Raw genomic sequence first — 20,639 nt, 5'->3', positions numbered from 1 at the left:
GCAGTCGCTTCCCCACAGCCTCGGACCAGGCTAGGCAGCTGCAGACCCCCTTCCTTCCCCTTTGCACTAGAGTAGAGGCTTGAAAGTAGAGTGGAGGCGGAGTCCTTTTGTGGAAATCTATCGGGAAACGACAGCACACCGTTCTTGACAGCAACGGCAGGCTCTGACAGTAATAGCGGCGGAAGAATCCTCTCTCCACCACCCTTCGCTTGGTCTTACCACTGTAAGACTGAAGCCGCTCCAGTTTTTTTTTTTTTTTAACCCACCCAAAACCGTGCATTTGTGCTGGCGGAGGGATATATCCCATCCCTCATGTGTGTAGCGGCTCCTCCTCTGCTGCCGCTGCTACCTCCTTGATATAGCCAAGCGCGAAGAGGCGCTTGCAGGCACTTGGCGAGCGGCGTTGCGCGGCCTGTGAGCTCGGGGTTGTGCGTGTGACTGAAGGAGGCCGACCTCAGCAAGGAGGGGACAGAGGAGCAGCAACAGCAGCTGGGGCGGCGGTAAAGTAGCGGCTGGAGCGGGTTTGCCCTGGGCTCTGCACTTCGAACTTGGGAACTGTCCACCGGCGCGAGCTCTGAATATGAACCTGCCGACTCTGTACCTGCTCGGATTGCTCCTCAGTAGCGGCCAAGGTAGGAGCCCGGCTTGATTGTGTTTGTTGCGTGCCTCTTCCCAGTATTTCGCCTGTTAATGATCTGAATGCAAATGAACGGGATTTTTTTTAAAGGGGGGGGGATCACATTCCAAATCTCGCTTCTGAAGCCTTTGCGTCGGGACTCCCTCTGACATCTGCCTGCCTGTGGGGAAAGCAGCCCGGGCGTTATTTATTTATTTTAAAAGGATGAAGAACAGCCAGAAGGATGCTAACTGCAGTTCTCTTGGAGCTTATCTCTGTCCTGTTATACCGAACAATGGTTGTGCTTGTTTCTTAGCGTCTGATCTTTTTTTCCCCCATGTGCAGTGAAAGGAAAGGGGTGAAATGTAAAGCATTTTAAAATGTATTAATTATACTTGACATTCCTTAAAATAAAGGTGTCTGGGGAATAATGGATGGAACAGACCTTGTCAGCGAGAAATCCTTTTGCTTTGGGGTGGGGTGGGGGTCATCCCTGCCAAGAAGGAAAATTTCTCTTCCTCTGTGTTTCTGTGTGGAGAGCTTTCTTCTGTTTGCTTCCCAAATTGCTCTAAGCAGACATTCGATTCTATTTTGTATGACATGTCTTATATCTATAGGTATGCACATAGCAGTTTTGATGCAAGGTGGTTCTTAGCAGGTATACATTCAGAAAGTGAATGACGATTGTTAAGCAAGTAATAAAAGGCAAAGGGTACACCTGTATGCCTCTGGTGTTCACGTGTGTAATGCATGTGTGTTCAAATATATATTCAAGAAGCATTTTGGTTAAAAAACGTACTAGGCTTGGCCTTTCTGTTCTCTTTGCTCCTAGGTTACTTCAGGATTCCAGGACTTTTTTGAAAAAGGGATGTAGCTCTGCACTGTATGGATGTGGTACAATGAAAGTAGCTTTTTGTGCAAATTAATTGCAGCATTTCAAACTGTTCAGACAAGTTTTTGGCATGAAGTAAAAGACTGAGTTAAATTGGTAGAGGTTCTTGCTATGCTCCTTCAGTGGATTCTTCCTATGCTCTTTTATTGTAACGCGCTATGTTTTATTTCATTGTTTTTTTAAAAAAAAAAAAAGCAAAAGAGGTGTTGCAGAGAAGACCGTCTCTTTTTCTGTCTCTTTCTCACACAAGCATATAATTAAAAAGAACAAAATCCATAATTTTCCGGGTTGCTCTTTTTATTGAGCTACTCTGTCCAGCAGGGGGCGATAGAGTTCCATTGAATAGCTAAATTTGTTAATTTTGCACTGTGTAAAGGCAAGGCTTTTACATAGCTAGAAGAGTGAGCCTGTCTTCCATCATTCTTCAAGCACAGTTTGACATTTGGGATGTGACTTCTTCTATTCTTTATTATCAAATGAACCCCCCCCCACCCTCTAAAACTAAGCTCACACAATAAGATGCAAATTAGGTGCACAGGCCTTTCCTGTGCATTCTTTCTTTTCCCTCTAAAAATGTTATGATTTCAAAGCTGCATATAGACTGCTTAAGATAAAATATGGAGTCTTAAAAATACCTATTTGTGCACTGTTGCACATTTATAACCCAGTGATAAGAGGCCTTCAGGACTGAAACACTATGGAATCATTTATCTCAAGTCCTTGGAACACAAGTCACTGGATACTATTGTCTTATGCTGAAATGCAGCTGTGTGCTTTTGCCATCTCTGGTGTGGGCTCTGGAGCAACATTAATTAGTAATTCAGCCATGAGGATTTTCAGCAGAGCTACAGGCATAGCTAAGCAAAGGAGCATCATATCAGGGGTAGCCATTAGTTCACATCTGCTTAATGAGCTAGCTTATGTGGAAAGTGTTGATAACCATTAAGAATTACATCTGTGCAATAGTCCAAAGTGCTATTGTTCTTTTGATGTCCAGGGAATGTTGCGGTATCCTATAAACTGCATCACTGAAAGTACCACTCATTTTTTTATTTATCACACTGATTCCTTGCTATTCTCTGGAGAGTTCAGAGAAGCTTACATATGAGTCCATCGGATCTGACATCGAGGACTGGATCTAGTCAGCTTATACTGCATTATATGCTTTCTAGACCATTCCTCTGGGCCAAACAATAATAAGAATGAAATTTACCATGAACTAACAACTCCCAAGAGAAGCTATACATTATTAATTTATATAAGCCTGTTCAGAATTCTTTACAATTATTACTTTCCATGTTCACATAGCAGCACATTTTTATTTATTGATGGATCTTTTTATTTAAACATTTCTATTCCCCCCCATCTCCTCAGTCAAAATACTTGTCATTTCAAAAGGACTTAAACCTTATCCTTTTAAGGTTTAAATGCAACATCCTGTTCTTATTCTAGCACCACCCTAGCCCTTTTAAGTGTGAATGTTTGGGCATATTCTGTTCAGCATGATCTCCCATAACCACACATGCAAACTGACTTTTTGCCTCCTAATTTTTGAATGGTTTTGGTGGCAGTATCAGGTTATTTATAGGTACAAGCATCCCAAACAATGGTGTAATTAAAAGAGGGCAGGAAGGAAGCATCAGGAATTGCTGTATCTCTCCTATAGCTTTCCTTGACTAACTTAAATGGCAAGGAGGAGGAATATTCATTAACATGAAGCCAAATATGGAGACAAAGTATGTTTGAGAAAGGGAATTATGAAGGAGCAATTTTGGAGAAAATGTGAAGAAAAATGTAAGGTTTTTTTTGGTAATGCTGCTAACCACCACAAGGACAGGCTTTTCTGTATGCACTTTTAGTGTCTTTGAATACCTTTCTCACTCTTGATATTTGAAAAGAGTGGGAGCACATGGGAAGCACAAATAAAGTAGGCAGTAATCACTGGGGTCATTTGCTTTAGATATACAAACCCCCAGGGTTCAGGTTTTATGTTAGCAATATACTTGCTGTAGAGTTTATGAAGCATGTTTGAAGCTTATTTCTTTGGGAAGCGTTGCACTGTTAAACTGGCAAAAAAGGATAATGTATTTTGTTCAAAGCAAGAAGTTACAATGTTCCTTTTAACCAGCTGCTTAAAATGACAAGAGCAAAGCACTGACAGACCTAAGTGCTGATCAATGTTATAATTAGATAATAAGGCCTAATATTTCCACTTAAGTTTTATCAAAAATCAACAGATTCTATTGAATGGGCAGTTTTATTCTAAACTTCATGTGAAAACATATATTTAAAGATTTGAGTGTATTGAAGGATGTTATCTGAAAGTTAACAAAACAACACAAATTGTAGGCAGTGGTATTGTTCCATTAAATATTACTGTTCTAATTACATTACTGATAGCCATCTAGGGATCAAAATTGTATACTCTTGAGATGTTTTAATAACTTATTGTGATTTTATTGTAATAATGAAATTTTATGTTGTTTTAATTGATGTTAGCTGCCATAAGCCTGTCAGGGGAGGGCGGGATACAAATATAATAAATAAATAAATAGGCTACTGTTTACAGTCAGCATTGTTGTTTTTAAGATAATCAACACCCCACATTTAATTGTACAGAATTCAGAACAGACACAGTTTAAACCATTTATAGAAAGTGGTAAGATTGCAAATATAAGACCTTTTGCAGTGCAATCTTAGTTGTACCCTTTTAAGGTCATTGACAGAGGCTTAGAAATATATGATTAACATCTTCTCTTCAGTTATGTCAGACAAATCTTTGAGGTTTCACATTTTCTTTGGACTTTGTTTTTGTGAGGAAACAGGAACATGGTTTCTGTAGAAAGGTGAAGTTGTGCCACAAGTTTGGGTTTTACTTTTGTGCCCATTGTGAATTGACTAAACCGAAGTTTATTAATTACTAAGTTTTCTAAATACTTAACCAATACAAAGTTCTTCCCTGACACTTCCCCATTTCTCCATTCAAAATTTGTTCTCTGGACACTTATTCAAGAATTCATCAATGGACAATTTTTAATGCTACACACCTCTCTCCCAATATTTAACTACAAAATAAAGAACTATACATAGGGTCAAAGGCACCCTTTTGACTTCTAAGAATTTCTTCCTGAGTGGAAGGCACACCTTTAGATCCCATCCATTGTTGGCAACATTAGGAGATTATATGATTTGTACACAGGCATCTCTCCCCAAAGTAAAAGAAAGTATATTTTCTAGTTGATTTCGCAATGAACAACTGGGGGAAAAAGACAAAGATATATTGTGATAACTCATAAGAGCTTTTATTAGTTCTTGTTATAATAATCCAAAGTAGCAACCCAGGACAACCAAACACTCATCTATCCAGTTTCCTGGAAAGGGAACTAGGCTGCCGCTGAAAGGTGATTATGGAAAATGTTACTCTGCCTTGTCAAGAGAGCTGCTTTGGCTAGAAATAAGAATGCTATACTCTTTCTTTGAAACCAAGGAAGTGTTTACCATGTGGCCAAAGGAGGTAAAGGAAGTTCACATATGAAGGAAGAAAGTTATATTTGAAAAATTAAATCATTTTGCTAGCATTCAGTACCATTGCACCTTTCTCAATCAAGTATAAAAGGATTTACTTCACTAACTTTTTAAAAAAAAATATTTGAAGTGATTACAATGACATTTCACCTTTTCCTCTCTTAAGATTACATGGGCTTTCATCCATATTCATAGGTTTAGTGGCTAGTTAATAAAGCTTGAGAAGATTTAAAACAATATTAATTGTGTTGTTGCTTTCTTGGCTGGAGTCTTTGTGGAGCTGGTAGGATTCTTACATTGAATGTAATGCGAGACCTACATAAACGAAAACACTTCTTCTAGTGAATTGATGACAAATCGCACCATGAATCATGGTTTTATTTATTTATTTATTTATAACTTATTAACCAACTTATTAATGATGCTCTGTACCAAACCTTCAATTAATGATAAAACACTGTATTAATGATATAAAGACATATTATGTATAATTAAGCATTAATATAAATAAATATAAATATTATATTATAAATTATATATTATATTATATATATATTATATATATTATAATATTATAAATATTATATAGTACATTATATTAAGCATAAAAGGACATATTATATAATTAATCTGTTTACCCCATTAATATTATATTGTACATTATATATTACTGTACCCACCCACCCCCAACAACAAAAAATCCAAAACCCAGCTAAGGGTTATACACTAATGTTCTTGCAAAATGCATACAAATCCTTATTTTATCTATATGATAACTTTTAAATTTTCATGGTCGTACAGTATAACTGGCAGACACTTCCACAATTATAATAACATTATTTTCCCTGGTTCTCACATTTGTGAGGGCTGAAGAATATTGTATCTACTATAACTGATGATATAGGCTGTGTGGAATTGTACTTGTACAGTCATCAGGACAGTTCATATAAAGTAATATGTATTGTGAGAAATGGTCTGCAAGGAACTTGAAAACAGCAATTCAGCTGTCATATCAGAATTCCTGGGTTTATTTACAAAGCAGAATATGAGAGCATGGACTCTTCAGTCTTCCCTTTGCATAGCCATCCAACAATTTATGACCAGCACTGCCATTTTATATTATAATGCTTCAGATGATATATGCTGATTTGTTAGGAGCAGCTAAGGTAGTTGAATGACAGTAGTTGCAATGCTCAAGTGCTGGATTTAGAGTAGATAATTTTAAACCACAATATTTCACTCAAAACAGCTCACAGACATAAATAAGTCAGTATGAATCCTCCACAGAACAGACTCAACAGTGTTTGAGCACAGCAAAAAATGTATTTCCAGAAGCATAATAAATACAATGGAATTTCACTCCTTAGTATTCACACTGTTGCGTTATGCAGTTATTTGCAAGAGTGTAAGAGCAGAAGAATAAAAGGATTAGAATAGCTGGTTTGTGTTACTGAGCTATAACTACAACATCCCAGGTGCCAAAGACCCCAGGACTTCAAATTTCCAAGGACACCTGAGTGCCCTCGGTATGGATGTCAAGTGTTCTAAAAAGCACATGTCACTAAGCTTCTGGCAGAGGGAGCACAGAGATGTATAGTTCTGCCATATATCCAAAACAATGATATGCTTTGATAAAAAAAAATACATTTCCCAAGGTGCCTAGAGTACTGGAGCTCTATTATCATATCAGACACTAGGGAGAAAAATAGAATAGATAGAATGGGATCTGGCTCTGGTTTGGGATGCAACCCAAACCACAGAAAAACTCTTGGGGGACCAGCAGCTGATATACAGTATAATTTCAACTATAATTAAGAGATAGTTCTTACATTACTACTGTGTGCTTTATCTGTGCACGGTAATAGGCTGCAACTTATTTATTTTATTTTATTCCATTTATATCCCACCCTGAGCCTGTCCCGGTGGGGAGGGTGGGATATAAATGGAATAAAATAAATAAGTTATCAATTCAGATTCTCTTTGCCCATAGTCATTGAGTTATTAGATTATACCTTTGGGATACTGGAAGCGGCTTCAATCAAAGTCTGTAAGCTTCAAACATGCATGCACAGGTGTGCACACATACACACACACACTTTCTTACAAAACTAGTTCATAATCATGAAAAGAGAAAATGAGACAAAGGCAGTGCCTGAAAGTCTGGGCCATCCTTAAGAGACACAAGAGATAAGGAAGCCATATGTTTCGTAAACAAGTGTTCTCTACATTAAAAAAAGGAACTTTAAAACATGTGGACAAAATGGGACATACATGAGTATAGAAGCAGTAGATCTCTATTCCAGCAGGAAAATATTAAAGAAAGAACTATCTCTTTCTAGTCCAGCTTACTTTTATATAAGCCCCTGTGATGACTGGGCCAAAAGTGAAAGGTAGAAACTCAGAATATGAACATAACATGATATATTAATTCCCTGAATCCAAGACAAGCTTCCACAATGGATTTTGTGGGATGAAGACATATTATTATTTGGTTTATTTATGTTCTGCTCTTCTTCCCAGGGGAGGGGGAAGACCCAAATCAACTAACAATACTAGGAGAAAACCAAAATACAACAGAAATAGAACTCCCCTATGAGAACAAGAACTCATTCCTTTTGAGTCAGAAATACACTTTGGTTTGGGCTGCTGCAGATCTCCTGTGACTGAGCTCCATGGAGCTGCTGGGGTTTCATGGACAGCTGGTTAACTTGAGCAAAGGAACTTCAGTGGAGGTGATTGTTCTTGGATTCAGCACTATTGAGTGAAATCCAGGAAACCTTCAGTTCTCAGGAACTACAGGAATGAGGATCTTTTATGGTGGTTTCCTGGATACATGCCATGAAGCTCTGTTGCTCAAACGAGTTTCAGTAGTTTCCCCAGAGCAAGCTCTTTGGAGCCAGAAAGTATAGGTGAGAAATGGAGAAATAACACAAAGAAAAAATCCTTCTCTTTGTCTTGCCTATTTTCCTTTTCTGCATAAGGGACTTTTATAAGTAAAAAAATGTCATTTCCTTATTAAGCAAAATGAGTGGGGAGTGAAAGTCATTCTACATGTGCTCAAATATACTTTTAATACTGCATGTATGCTAGGTCTCTGACCTACTACTGAACACATATTTTGTAATAGAGTCCAAGTGAAGCCTGGCTCAATTTATGGTCTTTTTTCCCTTTTTTGTGACAGTGCTCACATTAGAAAAAGATGTGCAATCATTAGCATTGCAATGTTCTAAATGTTCTTTGTGTTAGCTGCCCTTATAAATACTACTAAGTTTCATGCAATACCTGTATGAAAAGTTATATTTGTTGTAGCAGTTCTGCCAGTTAATCTTCTGAGGAATAAATTGAAATGCATTTAATTATTTCCCAGTGCTTTTTTCTTTGTTGTTTAGTAGTAGGTACAAATTTTGCTTCTAATTATATCTACTTCATTGTTAATAATTTGGTTTGGCTAAACTAAAACAAACTTCTGACATTTTTGTTCATGAACAAGGAACAACTAAAGCATTCAGATTTCACTTAAAACACATTACGTAAAGGAGAAACACTCCTGTTTCCAAATGTTGCATTTGCATTCAAACTTTGCATGCTGTTCTGCTGGTATTTGGAGATAAAATTATCTCAAGTGCACTAAATAAGAGTTAATAAATTCAACATTATCATTATCTTAAAGAAAATGTATTGTTAAGATAGTTCATGAAACTATGGCCTAATTAAACTATCTATGGATAGTCGTTTAGAACTCTAACAATGGCAAGGCAAGTGAATTCCCAGGCCTCACTTGCCTGGGGCGCTCAAATCTGAGAAGTGCAGAAAAAGAATGTAAAATATGCATCTACTATCCCAAGCTGCCTTGCTATTAGGAAAATGATGCATTTCTTTTGGTAGAAAAAGCCCAGCAGGAACTCGTTTGCATATTAGGCCACCACCCCCTGACACCAGGCCAGCCAAAATTGCATTCCCATGTGTTACTGCTCAAAAAAAGAAAGGAAAAAAGCCCTGTATTTCTATAAATTTAAATTGAGCCAATCAGCTGGTCCATTAGAGCAGAAGGGTCAGTGCCCACTAAGCTTAGCTCCATGCCACTTGCCTCTTTAACAATAAAAGTGAACCAGAAGCCTTACTGAACTTACTAGCAGTCCAGGGCTTGTAGGCTGTCAGCTTCCTCAATCAATCTTAGGCTTCTCACTTGATTCTCTTTCTGGGCCTCACCATATCCTTCCCTACACTCTAGCTAGGGGGCTATGCTTCACACAGACTCTTTTCTGGACCACAGCACCTGGCTGTCCAGTGCAAAACTATAGAAAGAATATGAAGAATATTAAAATAGATCAATGGGCTTTATCAGTGTGTTCTTATGGGATCTGTTGACTAATCAAAGACTTAGAAGAATAGCAGAATCTGCTGCCCAGTGTCCAAGTGTAGCAGTAGAAAGTTAGTGAAGGCTAAATGAATTTGTGTAGTTTTGTGTCACTGTGCTTTGCTGCATAGTCAGGGTCTGACCTGGCTGGAGCCTTTGTTGTGACATGTCTTGCTTTAAAAGTCTGGGCTTGGTCTAGTCTGGTCTGGCTAGGCCTTTGCTGTGCTGTCTGGTAAGGAAGAGGGGGGGAATGGGAAAGTATGGTTGATGATGATCTGTTGTGTGTTTTCTCCTGTCTCATTTGGCCTGATGAGAGAGGGAAAGAGTCCATTATATGATATTTTTTGGGATAAAGTTTAAGATAAGGGACACTGAACTGATGCAGGGCTTGTGGATTGGGGTATGCAATAAAAATAAACAAGTGATTAGTGTTGTCAGGTCTCATCTTCCCCACAGCCGGGGGGGGGGATTGGGGGCATTCTGGGAGGGGTTGGGGCCATCTTGGATGGAATGATGTCCTGCAGAGTAACATAATCATGTCAAGGATGCAGTGCCATGTGCACATGGCCCCTGCTTTCCCCCAACCACTTAAAAAGAATATTCCCTTTTAATGGCTGTGGGGAAAGTGGGCACCACACACAGCTGCCCTGCAAGTTGCGAATTGCCATATGGGGCAGTGCACTCAGTACCCACTCTTTTCAAGCAGGGCCATGGACAACTGTTGGAATGGGGTTTCCCTGACTGGCCAGCTGGCTGGTATCTGGGGGGAACCTCCAAAACTGGGGGATCCCCAACCTCAGGGCTCATTTTGTAACAGGAGGTCCTTTGCATATTTAGCCCACAAATCCCTGATGTAGCCAGTCTTCCAAGAGCTTACAGAACTCTTATTACAGGGCCTACTGTAAGCTCTCAGCCTGCGGACCGGCATGCCTACAAGTGATCTATGACAATCCATGTATATCTGACTTTTACTTTTTAAGTATTCAAAGCAAGAATCTTTTATCTAGAAATATGGGGAGGGGAGGATTTTTTGGTTTGTTTTTCTGCTGTAAACAGGCATGTATGTCTGTCCCATTACATAATGACTTTCTTTGCATAGGTAGTATGCAAAGACTGTAATCCTAAGCAACCTTCAAGTGAGCATGCCCCATTGAGCTCAACTGGACTTCTGAGTTAACAAAATGCATAGGACAGCACTTAAATCTCTGTACCCTCTCCCCATTAGAAGAAGAAGAGAGACTTTCTCATCCTCATCTCGCTTTCTGCTTGATTTTTAACATCCAGCCTGTTGAAGAAATCTGAAGCTCTTTAAAAAATGGGTACTGTGCTGGGTTATTTTGGTTGGCAGTAAATTAACATTGCATGACTTTGGCTTTTGAATTTTTTTAAAATACAATATTTTAAATTTCTGTCATGCACAGACTAAAATTTGATTTCTTTTCTGTGCACTCTTTTTGTTTCTTGGAGCAGTGGCCTGACTTTTTAAGTTGTTTTTTTATATTACTAAGCACAGTGCATTTATGGTGCTGTAATAATATCGGTTTGTTATCTTCCTACAAGACGGTAGACTTCTTTAAACAAATATAAAGGCAGACAAAGTGTACAGAAAAATACACTATATGCAAAGATTTGTTTGTAAGAAATATTGGCTGAAATATTGCTGGAAGCGGGTGTAGGATCCTTACTGCACATTCCTATGCAGAGTTGCTTCGCTTTAAGTCCACTGAAGTTAATGTGTTTAGACTAGAGTTATTCTGCATTGAATCCAGAAAGAATCTGTTCTGGGCTCTTTTAACTTGGCAGGCTTGCCATATGCTTATTTACATGGAAGTAAACTGAATCTAGTGACTTTTTGTTGTGCATGACTTTGTGTTTCTGTGTTTCATGTTTCCTGCCTGGTTTATTGGAGTCTTTAGAACTGAGCTTGGGGATCTGGGAATAATGGGAAGCATGATCCAAATCTCTGCTTCCCTGGTCCAATTACCAGCCCCCTGCTGGTTCAAATAACCCAGTGGTGTTCTAGCATGGGAACTTCAGAGGGTATATAGTTAGCCCGTTGGCCCAGTTCAGTAGTCTTAGTTTACCGATTGCCATGCTGTAATCACAATAAAGAGCTTTGATTCACTGCAACTATGTCTCCTCATGCATCAAACCCACCATTTAACACTTTTGTTCTCAAGTAAGCATGCATACAGTTGCATTGTGCAACGTTTTATTAGTGGAACTTATTACTAGTATGTGTATAGCAGAAATTAAGTGCAATAGATACAAAGAATCCAGGTCAAATTAAGAACAATAGATAGAGAGAAGCCATACCAAGGATTACCAAGTGGTTGGAGTGCTGGTCGTGGATAGAGTTGGTTTGAAAGGTTGACAGAGACTACACCATTTTTTTTCCTTAAGAGGACAATATGACATCACAGAAGCCTGCTGGATCAAGATAAGAGACTCTTCTTAAATTTATTTACATGTTATCTGTTAAGAAACTGAATTCTGTACTTGAGTGTTCTTAGTACGCAAGGGACAAAGATGGGAAGAAATTGGAATTAATTTGCTCTAACTCAGCCCACTAGTTGTCCACCATTTGCTGCTCCCTGCCTTAATCAACCCACTGTAACCAAGCACTGTGAATTTCAACCTTCGCATGGTATTGTGTATGTTCATGGCTCCATGCTGCCTGCTTCCATACTCTCTCCAGTCTTTTGGAGAATACTGGTTGGTTGCTTTGTGGCATCAGAAAAAGTGTGAAATAGAAATAATTAAAGATTCTTCAAGTAGACTTGCCAGCCCCCAGGTCCCAGTGGGAGAACCCCCAGTTTTACAGGTTCCTCCCTGCTGCCAGCCAGCTGGCCAGTGGGAGAAAGCCCCACTCCAATAGTCATCATATGCCTTTAAATCTTGACAGGATTAGAAGAAACTTGCAAAGAACTGCTTGTGTTTTGAAAGATGTATGTGCTTTTAAATCTCAGCAGGACAAACCTGCAAGAGGGTGGGATGAGTGTGTGAGAGAGGAAGCTAGCACAGTCCTATTGTTTGTTTGACATTCGTTTCAGAAATTGTTTGTGTGGGTAGTAAAGAGTTAACCAGAACTGGATTAGTTATATAAACAGTAAAAAGTTAACTAGAACCTAGATGGCTGTGTTCCGTAGTTTCATTTTCCCGTCTTAATCTGAAGAAGTTGGTTGAAATATAGCAGATTGATACATTCAGCAGCTCCCGTGAGTAAATTGCCTCAGTGAGATCACAAAAGTGTGGTGTTGCAAACTGTTAATTTTGGCTGCTATGTGTGTTTGTGTGTGTGTGTTCACTTTCATTTAGTGAGAGTGCAGCTGATTGGGGAACCCTTTGAAGGCAGAAAAGAGGAGGAAATGAAGAGAGTATTCAAGGGAACTGCACTGCTGTATATTTACTTATTTATTTTAGGTGACAGGAATATCTCCAAGCTCCACCCCAGAAATCCCCAGGTATTTCCTGAGCTAGACCTGGCAACTCTTATGTTCAAGTTATCAGTGCTAGGTGGCTTGTGCTAATGTTGCTGGTTGTCAGGTAGTAAGTGAACTTTACCAATACAACTGTATTAATTTTGTTTAATGTTAATGTCATTGAAAGCAAACAAATTATATTACAATTTTGTTTCTTAATCCAATGAAATGTTGCCCTTCTTTTTTGTCGTGAATTTAGTCCATTAACATTCCAAGACAGTAATTTGTAATCCATCATGGTGCAAATTCTTTATTTTCTTCAAAAAATCTACGCATATCTTGTGCATTTGTAATTGTGATTCTTTTCCCCTGGAGTTCAAAACTCAGACCTTCAAGTATTATTCATCTAAACCTCATTCCATTGTCTCTCAATTTTTCTGTCAACTTTTTATATGTTCTTCTATCATTTATCACTTGCCTTGGCAGCTCCTTCATGATTCTCACTTAACTGCCTCCCACTATCAATGACTTTTAAAAATTTTTATTCATGATTCTTCCCAGCATTTTCTTTGTCATAAATCTTATGACAACATCTCTTGGTAAGTTATTTTTCTTGGCATAAAGTGAGTTCACTCTGTACATATAATCATACATGTTTTTAGTCTCTTCAGGGTTTTCCTCTAAAAATTCTGCAATTATTTTTATTATACATTCTTTTAAATCACCATCCTCCTTTTCAGGTACTCCTCTCAGACGTATCTGAGTCTCCATCAATTTGCAGTCATGGATTGTCACTTTTTCTTGCATTTTCAACAAGGTGGAATCATATACATTCATTCTGCCTTCTATCTCCTGCACTTTCTTAGATGTTTCCTCAGTTTCCTTTCTGAGATCTTCCATGTCTTTTTTAATCTCTGCAATAATTTATTTTTTCGATTCATTTATCATCTCTCTCACCCCTTTCATCATTCTGGCCTCCATTGCCTCCAGTTGGTCCTGCATTTTTTCTAATGAAGTAGCCCTTGTACAGGGCTACTTGTGTTCAGACATTTAAAAAACAGCTAAAATTTGGACCTCACCAATTTCCAATTCAACTATCAGGTTCAAAAAAGTAGGACTTGCCCTTCACAACAAGCCCAATTTCGCCATCCTCGGAGCTCCCAAAGTCAATATATTTATTTTTAAAGTTTTTAAATCTTTCAAAATGGCGGCTGCAACTTTTTACTGCTCCCTACAATTCCCCCCCCCTTTAAAAACGTCCAAGGTCCACACAAATAATATGACCAATAGTATTTATCTTCTTACCCTCTTCTCATTTAACTCCAACAATTTTTAATGTCCTGAATTCTTTAAAAACATTGTTTTTATTTTGACCTCCCAGCAATGGCCACCGATGTTTCTCAATGGTCATAAATTCCTAGAGTAGGTTTTCCTTCCGCTACTTCCTGCTTTTGTTGCCACGAAGTCTCATTCACACTGGTAAGGAGATCTCATGATACTTGATGTACTTCCTGTCTTGCTTGAATGTGCTGCAGGTCTGTGACGATGGTGTTCTTTTTTCAAAACCGCAAGTAGACTAAACAATAAATTCCTTTCCACTTTTTAGCTCTTTTTAACACTGTCCTTTATATTTATAAAGTCCAAATTTCATCTCTGCCTCCCCTCTTCTTCCAGACTTTCTAGATTTTCCTTTCCGACCTTTTAAATTTATTCCATTAAGCTGTAAATAGTTCCAGAATGAAAGATAGTAATATGTACCTTCTCTTCCAATTATCCAAGTTCTCACCTGTCTTTCAAAGCTTTAGATGTTTAGCAAATGACTCTGAAAGCTTCTGCAGATGATGAAAATGCAACTCTTCCCAGAGACCCATAAGAACATAAGAACATAAGAGAAGCCATGTTGGATCAGGCCAACGGCCCATCAAGTCCAACACTCTGGTCGTTTTCGCACTTAGCGTTTGCTCCCCTTATTCCGCGGCGCAATTATGTCCGGATCATTTTTCTCGTTTTCGCACATTGCCTCTTTAGTGGAGTCGCTTTCCATGAAGCCCCGGCTCAATCGTTTTCGCACTAGCATCGACTTGAGTTCGATGCCCTGTCAATCATTTTTTTTAAGCGCAAGTCTGGTTGCGTAACTACGTAACAACGTAACAAGAGCGTCACGTGTGCCGCTTCTGCTTATGGACTGGCTGCAGCTGTAGCATCCTCCACAGCCCTTTATGTGTTAACAGAAGCATTCACAGTGGAGAATCTGGATGTCAACTTCCCGCCACTGATGGTGATTGGCGGGTGCTCAGCGCGCTCCGCGGAGTCGTCTGGGTGTCCCCAGTCGCCTCCGCTGGCTGCGTGGACTAACGCTATTTTGTTATAACGAAATGGTTGCGCCATAATGAAATGGTTATGGCGACACACGACACGTTGTTCAAACTGGAGAAAGCTTTTACATTTAAGCCTCCCAGCACTAGTGTGTGTGTGTGTGGCAGGTTCTTCCCTTCCCAGCCTCGCTCCCTCCCGGGTGGCGAAGCTGGGATTTCCTCCGCGCTCTGCCCTTTCCCCGGCTGGCGCTTGCAGCTGCAACGGCGACCTAACGAACTAACGAAATGGTTGTGCCATAATGAAATGGTTGCATTATAACGAAATGGTTATGGCGATACACTACACGTTGTTCAAACTGGAGAAAGCTTTTACATTTAAGCCTCCCAGCACTAGTGTGTGTGTGTGTGGCAGGTTCTTCCCTTCCCAGCCTCGCTCCCTCCCGGGTGGCGAAGCTGGGATTTCCTCCACGCTCTTCCCCTTCCCCGGCTGGCGCTTGCAGCTGCAATGGGGACCTAACGAAATAACGCAACAGCGGAAAAGCAATAATATCGCTATTACGCATGAAATATGAAGTTAAAAAAAAATGGCCGTGCGGGCACTTTTGGGAAGCGCCGCGAAGGGCTGATGATTGGCCAAGGGGGTGGATGGGGTGGGAGGACGGAAAGGGAGAGGGTGACGCCCACAAAGCAGTCGATCCGGCGTGGATGGATTTCCCACAGCAAACTCCGCGGAGTGGATCCGGAGTGGATCCGGAGGTTTTCAAAAACTCCGGAAGCAGGTGGATCAAGATACTCCGGCGTGAAACCCCTGCAGCACCGGAGCAAACCACAGCGCTGGAGCAACAGGTGCGAAAACCAGGAAAAGATCCGGAGGTAAATGGGGTGCTACGCCGGAGTAAATGCTAGTGCGAAAACGGCCTCTGTGTCACACAGTGGCAAAAAATTTTATATACACACATACACTGTGGCTAATAGCCACTGATGGACCTGTGCTCCATATTTTTATCTAAACCCCTCTTGAAGGTGGCTATACTTGTGGCCGCCACCACCTCCTGTGGAAGTGAATTCCACATGTTAATCACCCTTTGGGTGAAGAAGTACTTCCTTTTATCCGTTTTAACCTGTCTGCTCAGCAATTTCATCGAATGCCCACGAGTTCTTGTATTGTGAGAAAGGGAGAAAAGTACTTCTTTCTCTACTTTCTCCATCCCATGCATTATCTTGTAAACCTCTATTATGTCACCCCGCAGTCGACGTTTCTCCAAGCTAAAGAGTCCCAAGCGTTTCAACCTTTCTTCATAGGAAAAGTGCTCCAGCCCTTTAATCATTCTAGTTGCCGTTTTCTGGACTTTCTCCAATGCTATAATATCCTTTTTGAGGTGCGGCGACCAGAACTGCATACAGTACTCCAAATGAGACCGCACCATCGATTTATACAGGGGCATTATGATACTGGCTGGTTTGTTTTCAATTCCCTTCCTAATAATTCCCAGCATGGCATTGGCCTTTTTTATTGCAAACGCACACTGTCTTGACATTTTCAGTGAGTTATCTACCACGACCCCAAGATCTCTCTCTTGGTCAGTCTCTGCCAGTTCACACCCCATCAACTTGTATTTGTAGCTGGGATTCTTGGCCCCAATGTGCATTACTTTGCACTTGGCCACATTGAACCGCATCTGCCACGTTGACGCCCACTCACCCAGCCTCAACAGATCCCTTTGGAGTTCCTCACAATCCTCTCTGGTTCTCACCACCCTGAACAATTTAGTGTCATCCGCAAACTTGGCCACTTCACTGCTCACTCCCAACTCTAAATCATTTATGAACAAGTTAAAGAGCATGGGACCCAGTACCGAGCCCTGCGGCACCCCACTGCTTACCGTCCTCCACTGCGAAGACTGCCCATTTATACTCACTCTTTGCTTCCTATTACTCAGCCAGTTTTTGATCCACAAGAGGACCTGTCCTTTTACTCCATGACTCTCAAGCTTTCTAAGGAGCCTTTGATGAGGAACTTTATCAAAAGCTTTCTGGAAGTCAAGGTAAACAACATCTATCGGGTCTCCTTTGTCCACATGTTTGTTCACCCCCTCAAAGAAATGTAACAGGTTAGTGAGGCAAGATCTTCCCTTGCAGAACCCATGCTGAGTCTTCCTCAATAACCCATGTTCATCAATGTGCCTACTCATTCTGTTCTTGATAATGCTTTCTACCAACTTTCCCGGTATTGAAGTCAGACTGACTGGCCTGTAATTTCCCGGGTCTCCTCTGGAACCCTTTTTAAAGATGGGGGTGACATTTGCTACCTTCCAGTCCTCAGGAGCGGAGGGAGATTTCAATGAAAGATTACAGATTTTTGTTAGAAGATCCACAAGTTCAACTTTGAGTTCTTTCAGAACTCTCGGATGTATGCCATCCGGACCCGGTGACTTATTAGTTTTTAATTTGTCTATCAGTTGTAGGATCTCCTCTTTTGTCACCTCAATCTGACTTAGGTCTTTCAATACCCCTTCCAAAATTAGTGGTTCTGGGGCAGGCAAAAAGTTCTCATCTTCCACAGTGAAGACGGAGGCAAAAAATTCATTTAGCTTCTCAGCCATTTCCCTATCCTCCTTCAGTAATCCTTTTACCCCATGGTCATCCAAGGGCCCCACTGCCTCCCTGGCTGGTTTCCTACTTCTAATATATTTGAAGAAAGTTTTATTGTTGGTCTTTATGTTTTTTGCAATATGCTCCTCATAGTCCCTTATAGTCCCTCATAGTCCCTTTTTCATATGCTCCTCATAGACCCCTCAAAGCCTCAAAGAAGCTTCCCTTCGGGACTCCCTTTTAGCCAAGGTAAATCTCCTCAAAGTTTCCTGTGCATATCTTGGACTAATCTCTAACTGAGAAAAGTAGGCAGTAGGCAGTAAATTGCCTTCCACTACCCTGAACAGAAGCTCCAGCCTGCTCCCGTTATGAGAAGCAGCTCAGCTCGACATTTTCCTCCCCCAGAAGTCATCTCTAACAGTGAATTCTGTGGCTCTGCATAATCAGGTAGTTCAAGTAGTAACTGGCCATTGGAAGTGCCGTCATGATTGGTACGTCTATGAAATTGAGCACAAGTAATAGGCTTTGGTGTAGTGGTTAAGTGTGCGGACTCTTATCTGGGAGAACCGGGTTTGATTCCCCACTCCTCCACTTGCACCTGCTAGCATGGCCTTGGGTCAGCCTTAGCCCTGGCAGAGGTTGTCCTTGAAAGGGCAGCTGCTGTGAGAGCCCTCTTCAGCCCCACCCACCTCACAGGGTGACTGTTGTGGGGGAGGAAGGTAAAGGAGATTGTGAGCCGCTCTGAGACTCTTCGGAGTGAAGGGCGGGATATAAATCCAATATCTTCTTCTTCTTTGTCCATTTGCCAGGGATCAGCTCTTTGTAGTGTGGAGATCAGTTGTTATGGAGGGTTGACTCTAAGGCAGTATATCTAGCTGAAACCCCTCCCCCCAACCCTGCCCTCCCTAGACTTCCCAATTTCTCAACCTGAAGATTGCAGTGCTACTTTCAGTTGGCCCTGATGAGCCCTCCCTCAGCCTTGAATGCTGTGGTTGCCTAAGCAATGGCAACTGAAATAATCTATTTCTTAAAACTACTGGCTGGTTGATGAGAGGATAAAATGGAGGAGCAGACAATGATGTCATAAGCCACTTTGGGTCTCCATTGGTGATAAAAGAAGGATATATATCTTAACAAAATAAAAATAGAATCCCAGAAAAACAAAATTGTATTTATTATTTATTTAGAAAATGTGTGCTGCCTTTTCAGACCTGCTCAAGGCTGCTCTTAACAATGAAACAAATCCAGAGTAGGAAAAAAACCCAAAACAAATCATACCAGTAAAAACATATAAACAAAACAAATTCAATAAGAACATTGTGTCAATAAAAATAAAGGGAATTTCTTTTCTTTTATACCCCTAAAAGCTCATTGATTCACTGGTCTTGAACAGTAGAAGATAGTTGTTTCTTATTTTTTGATGCAATGGCTAAATGGACTGAGACAAATTTGCAATTGCTAGAGTAAACTTAGAATCTGTATCACTGAACAAAAGAGCCAGGGTTTCCAGAGTGTAGGTAGATGGCTGATTGATTAAAGGCTTAATATAATGATCCCTTATAATCTCAAAAACCCTGCATTCAAGCTGGCATGGAAGGGTGTATCTATTTTATTAAGACCTTACGGGCAGATTCTGTCAGATAGGGGCCTATTCAAAAATCTCCCCTGTAAAACCATTGTAGGAATAATATTCAGTTTTGCAAAAAACAACAAAAAAGTCTACAGTAACGTGGGATGGTGAGAGCATACATGGGGGGTGGGTGGGTGGGTTAAAGATCTTGGGAAAGAAAGATCAAAAAATGGGTGAACAAACTCTGCAGGCTCTCTGGATCAGACCACTGTAATCAATTTCTAGGACATGTTTTTTGATCAGATAAAATACTTTGGATTACCCATATCAAAAATATCATTAATTGACATTCCAACTATAATCAGTTTCATATTCAGGGTTTTCACCCAAGTCAATTTGAGGGTATCTCTATTTAGGGCGACTAACAAACCAGCCCAGAGCTCTTTTAATCTCAGTTTGAAGGTATAAAGACATGCTCTGGTTTCCAAGGATATCTGTCCAAATTCTGCCTGCAGTACAATGTTTGACATAGTAGGGAATAGTCAGTATTTTAATAAAAGAAATTTGGGATATAATATTACATAAAATAGTACTTTGAGGCTTTCCTTCAGAAAATTAATGGAGTCCCCTGTTGTGTAGCTTCTGTGGTTCACTGATTGGAATTTAAATCCACAACTAAGAAGCCAGGATGACACCCAAATTTATGGCAATTCACACCTATGACATGTCTGCTTTTTATCACACTCCATGGGGGGAGGCCGCTCTATTAACCCCCCCTTCCCTATGTAGGGCCCTTCCATTGGAAGGTCTCCAGGACCCGCAGGAAAGGTTGGGCTGTAGAGGGCTTCCTGGAAGCACTCCCCCTGAGGGCGACATGGGCGTGCAGTCCTGCCAAGGCGAGTTCTCTCCTCTCTGTCGGGCTGGGCTGTCCCTCTGCCTGCAGCAGCGGCAGGGCCTTTCCCTTGCAGCACCCCTTCCTCTGCCCACCGGCTGCAGCAGTCCCTTGCCCCTGCCTTCCCTCCCTTCCTCGGGTCTTGATGGGGTGGATGAGTGCAGCGGTGCAGGCAAGGAGGAGGAGGAGGCGCACCTGCTGGGTTGGGTGGCATGTGGCGCTGGAGGGGCTGGCAGTGTGCCTGGCTCAGCACTGGCCGAGCAACGTGGTGGCAGTGCTGCGAGGACCTGCACGTTCCTGCCTCCCTGGCTCCACCTCTCCAAGCGAGGCAGCTTCCAGTAGTGCGGCACGCTTCCATGATGGTGTAAAGGGTATTTGTCAAAATCATTTTTATTATTGCAATGTATTGTAATAATATTTATATATAAAAAACCCATCAAAGAATGCACTAATACAAG

The 20,639-nt window shown here is 40.8% G+C and overlaps 1 protein-coding gene across 4 annotated transcripts in view; it reads left to right on the top strand.

Annotated features, from left to right (window-relative positions):
• The first annotated feature begins 433 nt into the window (after window positions 1–433).
• The window catches only part of NCAM2 (neural cell adhesion molecule 2), a 525,500-nt gene continuing 505,294 nt past the window's right edge, over window positions 434–20,639 (top strand). For all 4 annotated transcript variants that reach the window (XM_060234386.1, XM_060234385.1, XM_060234388.1 and 1 more), the window contains exon 1: window positions 434–632. In XM_060234386.1, the coding sequence (XP_060090369.1) occupies window positions 581–632 (52 nt within the window). In that variant the 5' untranslated portion in view covers window positions 434–580. The remainder of the gene's footprint in view (window positions 633–20,639) is intronic.

This window comes from Heteronotia binoei, chromosome 3 (genome assembly GCF_032191835.1).
Source record: "Heteronotia binoei isolate CCM8104 ecotype False Entrance Well chromosome 3, APGP_CSIRO_Hbin_v1, whole genome shotgun sequence".
Lineage (NCBI taxonomy): Eukaryota > Metazoa > Chordata > Lepidosauria > Squamata > Gekkonidae > Heteronotia > Heteronotia binoei.
This window is presented reverse-complemented; position numbering and strand designations above follow the sequence as displayed.